The 8,520-nt window shown below is 35.4% G+C and overlaps 1 protein-coding gene across 1 annotated transcript; it reads right to left on the reverse strand.

Annotated features, from left to right (window-relative positions):
* Window positions 1-1,323: 1,323 nt before the first annotated feature.
* Window positions 1,324-8,287, reverse strand: LOC11434548 (chaperone protein ClpD, chloroplastic). The gene is made up of 13 exons (XM_039831725.1): window positions 7,961-8,287; window positions 7,427-7,927; window positions 6,035-6,195; window positions 5,701-5,942; window positions 5,444-5,552; window positions 5,210-5,340; window positions 4,207-4,308; window positions 3,556-3,837; window positions 3,377-3,477; window positions 2,989-3,283; window positions 2,588-2,821; window positions 2,122-2,355; window positions 1,324-1,833 (listed from the first exon to the last, which is right to left on the reverse strand). The coding sequence occupies exons 1-13, from the start codon at window positions 8,131-8,133 to the stop codon at window positions 1,540-1,542; spliced, it is 2,859 nt and encodes a 952-aa protein (XP_039687659.1). The 5' UTR covers window positions 8,134-8,287; the 3' UTR covers window positions 1,324-1,539.
* Between the last annotated feature and the right edge of the window lie 233 nt (window positions 8,288-8,520).

The following is an 8,520-nucleotide window of genomic DNA, read 5'->3' on the forward strand; positions in this document are numbered from 1 at the left end:
AAAATTAGACAAAGATTTAAGGGTGCAAAACAATGGAGGAAACATAGCTCGATGACAACACCCAACAGAAAGCAGGGTAAAATATATAATATTGATGCTACTTTAGTCAGTGAATATCAAAGATTTGCATAGAATGTGTATTTGAGATACTGAATGTTATTTTATAAAGGCTAGGACCTTGTGGTTTGTTGAAGAATTATGAAAAGCAGATTTAATATTCGTCTCTTTCATACACAGATATGTGTATGTGAGCGCATGTTTTTTAAACAAAAAAAAAAAAAAAAGATACATATGCACATACAAGCTTTTATAATAAGGGATAATATAACAATGTTGAGTTGTGAGGGGGAGGGGTAAGGAGTAAGGACCAGTATCTGCCCACCCCCTTTCCCCTACTTCCATTTGTCCGTACAACACAAGAAGCAAGGGTCATTGGTATTGATAGGCAGTTTACCCATGCATAATCAACCGTATAGTGTTTACGGGCTCTCACGTAGCTTGAACTTTTTTAAATCAAAAAACAAAAAACATCACGTGCCGTTTAAGTTATGTGTTTTTAATCATTTAAGTTTTTTTTTTTTTTTTTTTTTTTTTTTTTTTTTTTTTTTTTTTACAATAAGTTGGTACTTTAAATCATTAGTTTTTTTTTACTATTCATGTTTCTTTTTTACAAAAAAATCACTTGTCGTTTAAGTTATGTGTTTTTAACTAGTTAGTTGTTTCTGTAACCAAAAAACTAGTTAGTTGTTTAAGTTTTTTTTTTTTCTTCTTCTTTTTTTCACAACAAGTTGGTACTTTAAATCATAAAATATTTTTACTCTTCATGTTTCTTTTTTACAAAATCATGTGTCATTTACGTTATGTGGGCGACATGAATAGGTCATATATACGAAATCATATTGTTTGGGTTTTCTTGGGCATCTTAGGAAGCCCTATCTAGTCCACGTAAGTAGTGTTATGGAAGTAGTCCGAGTCAACTTCTGGATATCAATCTTCGAATACTTGGGAGTTTCTGTTTTCACCCTGCTCGCTACCCATTTTTTTTTTCTTCATGTAAAATCAATAAAAATGATTTATTAAAACATTAAAGGGAAAGCAATAACAACCATTAAAACTTCATAAAGGCAACTCACATGGTATCGACATGGGCTTTGGCGAGACCAGGAGGAGCCACGCTTAGGTGTTCATGAAAGACTCAATCTTGACAATGAAGTCTGTATACCGATTGCCTTTTAAAACATCATCTAAAGTTGAAAGATTAATTAAGATACTTTTATAATGCAACACAGATTCAAAGACAGTATACAAAATCTTAAGTGTGCATTTGATGGAATCTATACTTACATTAATGAATTGAATTTGAATACATTTCACAACGCTATCAAAGAATGTGTTACATTTTGACATCTCACAAGTTGTCAAGCTCCTCATTACATAGGAATCAAACACTAAGCTAACAAAGAGGAGCCAAAACATCTTTGACTTTACAGTGTATGACTTATATATACACCTACCAGGCTACTTCTGTACAATGGTTCATTACTCAAGGGTGACTTGTGTCTGATCAAGCTGATTTATAACAAGGGTGTTACCATTGGCATCCAAATCAATGAAGACAGTGTCACCTTCCTTGCACTTTTCAGCAAGCAATGCTTCAGCCAATGGGTTTGCAATTAAGTTTACAATGGCTTTCCTGAGAGGTCTAGCACCATATGTTGGGTCATAGCCTTCCTTACAGACAAGGTCCTTGACTGATTCAGACACCTCAAAATCAATTCCTCGGGGCATGGTCCTTTTCACGTCTTGCAGCAGTAAATCAAATATTTTGAGCAACTGTGATACAAGTAGCAATAACATCAATATTTTCTTTTTTTTGACAAATAACATCAATAAAATAAATAACATAGATCATATAAAAAAACTTGGCACAGCTTATTTTTATTAAAAACACTAGTATTTAAATTTAACTGCTTAAAACGGTTTCTGAAAATCATATTATTGCCAAACAAAAATGACTAAATAATAAATATATAGTAATAGAATACTGTGTAAGAGCCTCCAAAGTGAATATCATCGGCGAGCTAAATCATTAACCTAAATCAGAACCAAAACTCAACGAACCTGTGGCTTTTCAAGGGGATGAAACACCACCACTTCATCTATCCTGTTGAGCAGTTCTGGACGAAAATATGTCCTCAGTTCTTCAATTACCATCGATTTCAATCCACTATATGATGTTGGTTTGTCATCTGAAATCAAGAAACCCATGGAGTTGTGTCGACCCTTAGCAATGGCACTAGACCCCACATTTGAAGTCATCACCACCAATGCATTTTTAAATGAAACTCTTCGACCCTATTAGAACCAGTTTTCCAAACAATAAACAGAAAAATTTAGGGCACTAGTGGTGTTAATTTTACATTCTATTGATACAACTACAAGTGCTTGTTTTTATGAATCACACAAGCGCTCGTTTTTACTTGCATAGAAGCCGTAATGGAAGATATAGAAATGCCAAGAGAAAGTTTCATGTTTAAAAGGTTATTGAAGTCCTAGTAAATTAACATTCACATCAGCATCGGCAAACCTGAGAATCGGTAAGATGGCCATCTTCCATTAATTGAAGAAGAATGTTAAATATATCTGGATGAGCTTTTTCTATTTCATCAAACAAAACCACAGTAAATGGTTTTCTTCTAATAGCTTCGGTTAAAATGCCCCCTTCTCCATAACCAACATAACCTGGGGGAGATCCTAATAACTTGCTCACTGAATGGCGTTCCATATATTCACTCATGTCTAACCTTATCATGTTCGTTTCCTGAAATGATAGTATGAAAGGCAAAAATATAAACAGAGGAACCAATCGATGTGACATGTACAGATTGCAAAATTATCATTGCAGAACATTGAAAAGAGGAAAAACAAAAATAAAGAATGTCCTCTCATTATTAATGCCAAAAAAACACACCTTGTGTGAATACTTACCGATCCAAAATAGCATGCAGCCAAAGACTTTGCTAGTTCAGTTTTCCCAACACCAGTTGGGCCACAGAATAGTAAAGTTGCTATGGGTCTACCGGGATCCTGAAGGCCAACTCGGGATCTCTTCACAGATCTAGAAATGGCAGAAACAGCCTCCTCTTGTCCAATCACACGTTCTCTTAGTTTATTATCGAGATCTAACAGAAGACTTCTTTCATCAGCAGTTAGCTGCTGAACTGGAATTCCTGACCAGAGGGAAGCAACTGCTGCTATATGATCAGGCCTGACTTCTATACACCTAAAACACAACAACATGTCAGCCACTCAGAAACCAAATCTAGATAGATATGTACAAAAGAAAGAACACTGCTTTGGGTATCAACTAGCATACTCATTATCAAATGCTGCAGAAGTTAAATATGAGTCAAGTATGAGTTCACTGGTATCCTCAATGCCAGATGCACCATAATATTTAAGCATGCTCTCCTGAACCTGCGAGTAAGAATTGTCAACTTAAACTGTAAGCAGCTCATGTAAAGAACATCAGAATACAGCAAGCCATGCCATTACCATTTTAAGCGTGGACTGAACAGTTCTAATTTCTCTCCAATAATCATCCGGGCTTTTAGAGAGTATGCAATAATCGTGTTCTTTTTTCATCTTAAAGGATTCAATAGAAGCTTTACTTCCTGCTTCATCAATGAGGTCAATAGCTTTATCAGGTAGATACCTATCAACTATGTATCTTGCTGACAAATGAACTGCAGCCTTTATGGCATCTTCTGTATATCTGCACTTGTGGTGTGCCTCATATTTCTCACGTAAGCCCATAAGTATCTTAATTGCATCATCCTATACACAGCAACACATAGTTCATTAAGAGATCAAATTATGATTAAAATGGTACTACCTTCGTTCCTTTTTAGCTGTCGTTATAAGGTTATTTACACATACCGAAAAAACCAATAAACATGGTTACTTTTGATAAAATTATGCCTTTTTTCTATAACAACCTTAACTATTTATTACATCTCATTCTACCTATTTCTCTCTCTGCAGTAAATAATTAAGGGTGTTATTGATTAAACAATAGTTAATGTCCCATTGACCTTTAAAAACGTACAAATAAATAGAAACAAAATATTTTTCTACAAAAGCGACAGTTACAAAGGAGAAGAGGGAGTAACTTGGAACAGTATAGACATGAATATAAAGTGCAACCTCACTCGGCTCATCAATCCAAACAGGTTGAAACCGCCGTGCCAAAGCCTTATCCTTTTCAAAATGAAGCCTGTATTCATCAATAGTGGTAGATGCAATACACTGCACAGACGGAAATGTTATTCATAGTGACAAGTTATGGTGTGTGTGCATATTTTATTACGATGCATAACTAAAAATGATGATCCCATCTTATACAAAAATGATCACTGTAAGAACATTCCGACTGCATAATATAATTGAACCAACTATTCAAGAAAAATCCATTGGAGGAAAGAATTATTATATCTTACACAGTTGTCAGCCAGAGAACTCAAAGTCCAAAACTACTCTCTCCAAACCACAAATCCCTCCCAATTAAAATTCCAAAAAATAAAAATAAAAATTCCAACAGCAGAGAGGCATTAACAGAAAAAATATTATTGAATATCATGCCTTGGCGTTGTTGAATATAACTGATTCCAGTATTCACAGCCTTAAACATGAAAATATATGGAACTAGCTTTATGGAAACTGAAAAGAGACTCACGAACACCGAACATACAAATTTGCCCTCATTTCAGCAACAGATTGCAATGTTTGCAAAATAATTTATCTAGTACATGTATCCTTTTGGCTCCATGGAGTGGAGATATGCAAGATATTTACCAGTTAAACACTCACTCATATCTCTTCCAGCTAAGCAGTGAGTCTATTGACAAGAACTATAGCCTCCCAGTATTTCATAAAGACAATTTCTAGAATAATCTCAAACCTTCCCACTTTCCAGATGTTAATTACTAATCTTGTTTACTACAGTTACTTTGAAAAATGTTGGTCACAGATGTGTAGTAACTAGTAACTAGTAACTGTAACTGGTTATCATATATTTGGACCTCTAACCTTAATCTTATACATTACTAGCAATTGTTTATTTGATGGCTTCAAATTGAAATGCATATATATTCAAGTATCACTTGGAACAAAGGAAATTAGCAGATGAGATTACAGAGCAACCAATCACCTGAAACTGACCCCTTCCAAGTGAAGGTTTAAGCAAATTAGCAATGTCAAAGCCAGAGCCCTTATTTCCCCTCCCGGTTGTCCCTGATTGAACAAGTGTGTGAACTTCGTCAATGAAAAGAATGACATCACCTGCAAGGAGTGTAAACTGATGAGCTAAAACAATCCTCTTGTAGTGTGCCACACATATATTAACACAACTCTTATCATAATATTTTTGCTAAAATGTATTCACCTGACTCTATTATATCTTTTATTAATTTTGTAACGCGGTCCTCTAGCTCTCCTCTCTCTTTTGCCCCAGCCATTAATAGTCCTACATCCAAGGACATGACACGTTTTGTCTGTGTAGACACAAGTTAGAAAGTGAAATTACAATGCATTCCAAGGAGATAGAAACATATTAACTAAGGCACGTGCAATTACAGAAGGGTACACAAGAAAAGAAAAACTTTAGAAACATTAACATTAATCATTTGTTGATAGACATACCAATAGAAAAGGAGCAACTTCTGCGCGAGAAATAAGAATTGCCAGTCCCTCCGCAATAGCTGTTTTCCCAACTCCAGCTTCACCCAGAAGAATTGGATTGCTTTTTGTCTTTCGGCATAGTATTTGAATAATTCTTTGAACTTCAACTTCTCGGCCAATAACTGGATCAATCAGTCCAACACTTGCGCGGGCAGTGAGATCCACGCAGAATTGTGATAGAGCATTCTTCTTATCTTTCTTATCTGACAACCAGAGAATGAATATGAGAAAAACTCATCTCTGCCTTCAACCATCAAAATCAAATTATAAAACAACAAACTTCATATTTTCTTGCCTTTTGTTTTAGCAGCAGATCCTGCACCAGAACGCCTTTGTGGTATAGATTTGTTGTGCCCCCCATTGGACACATAACCTGGCTCTCTACCATCTCTAGCCAGCTCTTTTTGTAGTCTGGAATATGCCGCAGCTGCCAACTGATCTGGGTTTGACCCGAGTCTGAAATCATTTGCATACTAGCAACATTAATGGAAAATTATAGCTACACACATAATTTAATGATAGATCTTGCACACAGTCAATTGTCCAATCACAAGCCACAATGATATAGCTCCAGATCATTATTGCCACAAAACAAAAGAAAAACAAATATTGGCATTTGCTATTAAGCAAATTTTCACACTCTTTAAATAGCTAATGCATCTACAAAAACTTGATAAAACTGAATTTCCTTAAAATTTTACCCCAAAGAATATTTTTCAAACTAATTATGCAACTCAAAGAGGACTTATAAACCAGGAAATGACAGCAGCCTTTTCGGGTAGCCCAAAAAATTGTTTCGCTGACAAACTGAGATTGATTTTGACCAGAGTATGCAAGGGGGAGTCTGAACTTCAGTCAAAATCGATCATATCAAATCGTAAGACAAATGGTATTTTGGATAACTCATTAATCTTCAATTTAGTTTTTAAGCACAAAACAGTTGATGTATTAAGTCTAGAGCAACAGCTGAAGATCATTTATGTTCCATGAACTATGTCATATTGTCTGGCTATAATCCAGAGTCCAAATCCCAATTACCAATCTCCAGCCAAAATTTATTGAAGTACATATTTAGAAACACAGCCAATGGCCTCTCCAAAGTGTAGCTTCTGTCACTATGCGATCAAAGTGAAACCAACGCGGAAACAAACACACCTTAAAGTTGAATTTAAATTGTCATAACTCATAACAGCGATGCAATTTAGCACGACTGATTTAATCATTAAAGCTTCACAAATAGTTTGACATCCAATTAAACTAGGGTCTTTGCCGGAAAACACGGAGGCTGCAGTGTGTAACACTTTATATAACTGACATGGTGACCAATTTGCGAAGCAAGTTTCTTGAAATCCAGCATTATTCTTAAAAAGTTCATTACCAGATGAATTAATTTTCTCAAAATAACCACCATTTGCTTCTTGGTTATCAGTGATTGGATGTCAAGGATCGAACCTGCAACAACTAGGGAGCGATATGTCTCACGTGACCGGTGTTGACATGTGATATTACAGACGCCGCCATTTGGTTCAAATAAGTTTCTTTCTTAAGGAAATAATTCAAAACAAGAAAGTATAAACTAAAATGCATATGCATATAATTATAGAAATGAGCCAAAAACAACAATACTCCAAATACCAAATGAGAATATAAATATATATAATATTGAATAAAGAAAGAGATTTGATACCTATAAAGAATTCTAACAGAACTTCCATCATCAACTTTCATCAAAGCAACGAAAATATGTTCAGGATCAACAAAATTATGATTCAAAGATCTTGAATACTCAACAGCAGCTTCAAAAACACGTTTAGTACCAAAAGAAAACGGAACGGGTCGATCTTGATAGACATACACACCGTTATCATCAACGTAGTTAGTTGAATCATTGAGATGAGGAACAGCATCACGAGCTTTCTCAAGAGTGACTACACCAGAATCAAGAAAACCGTTTTGAGAACGATTTGACTCTTCAGCTTCAGCTATGAGACCAAGCATGATATGCTGTGCGTAAAGAAAATCGCTCTTGAAGAATTTCGCTTCTTTTTCGGCGTAGACTATAGATTTTATTGATCTTTCTGTGAATCGTTCGAATATTGAAGTTACGGTGAACGTGAACGTGGACGTTCTTCTTCTTCTTCTTTTGGTTTTTGTTGATGTGAGTGAGGTGAAAGAAGAAGAAGAAGAAGAAGAAGAAGAAGAAGAAGAAGAAGAAGAAGAACGGTTTCTTTGAGATGAAAGAAACGAGAGAGAAGGTGGTGAGTATACGGTGGCGGTGGTGGAAGATGGTTCCGGTAAGTGAATGCGGCGGAAGCGGTTGGAAGTGAGAGTTGGGAACCATGGGTTAAGTGATGAAGAAGAAACTTGCATGGTTTGAGAGTGGAAATTAACCATGGTAAGTGATTATGGTTAAGTTGTTGTTGAGAAATGAGGTTTTAGATTTTGAAAGAGTTGAGGGGAAGGAAGAAAGAAGAAAAAGGAAGGAATAGAGTGAGAATGGCATACACGTCACTGAAGGAAAGACCAAAATGTCTAACTTGTTGTTAGCTATTGCTTGGAACATTTGCCAAGTTCTTCTCAATGATCAAGCAATGCAATGCCAAAATGTCAGTGTCCTTCTCACTGCGTGTGTTCATTTTTCTCCATAGAGTCAAATAAGGAGGGAGTCATTTTTTTACTTTTTAAAAATTAAATTCACATATTTTTTCAATACATATTTTAAGGCTTAAATATCATTTTCGTTCCTGTAAAAAAAAAGTTTGAAAAACATCCCTGTAATTT

This window comes from Medicago truncatula, chromosome 3, assembly GCF_003473485.1.
Source record: "Medicago truncatula cultivar Jemalong A17 chromosome 3, MtrunA17r5.0-ANR, whole genome shotgun sequence".
NCBI lineage: Eukaryota > Viridiplantae > Streptophyta > Magnoliopsida > Fabales > Fabaceae > Medicago > Medicago truncatula.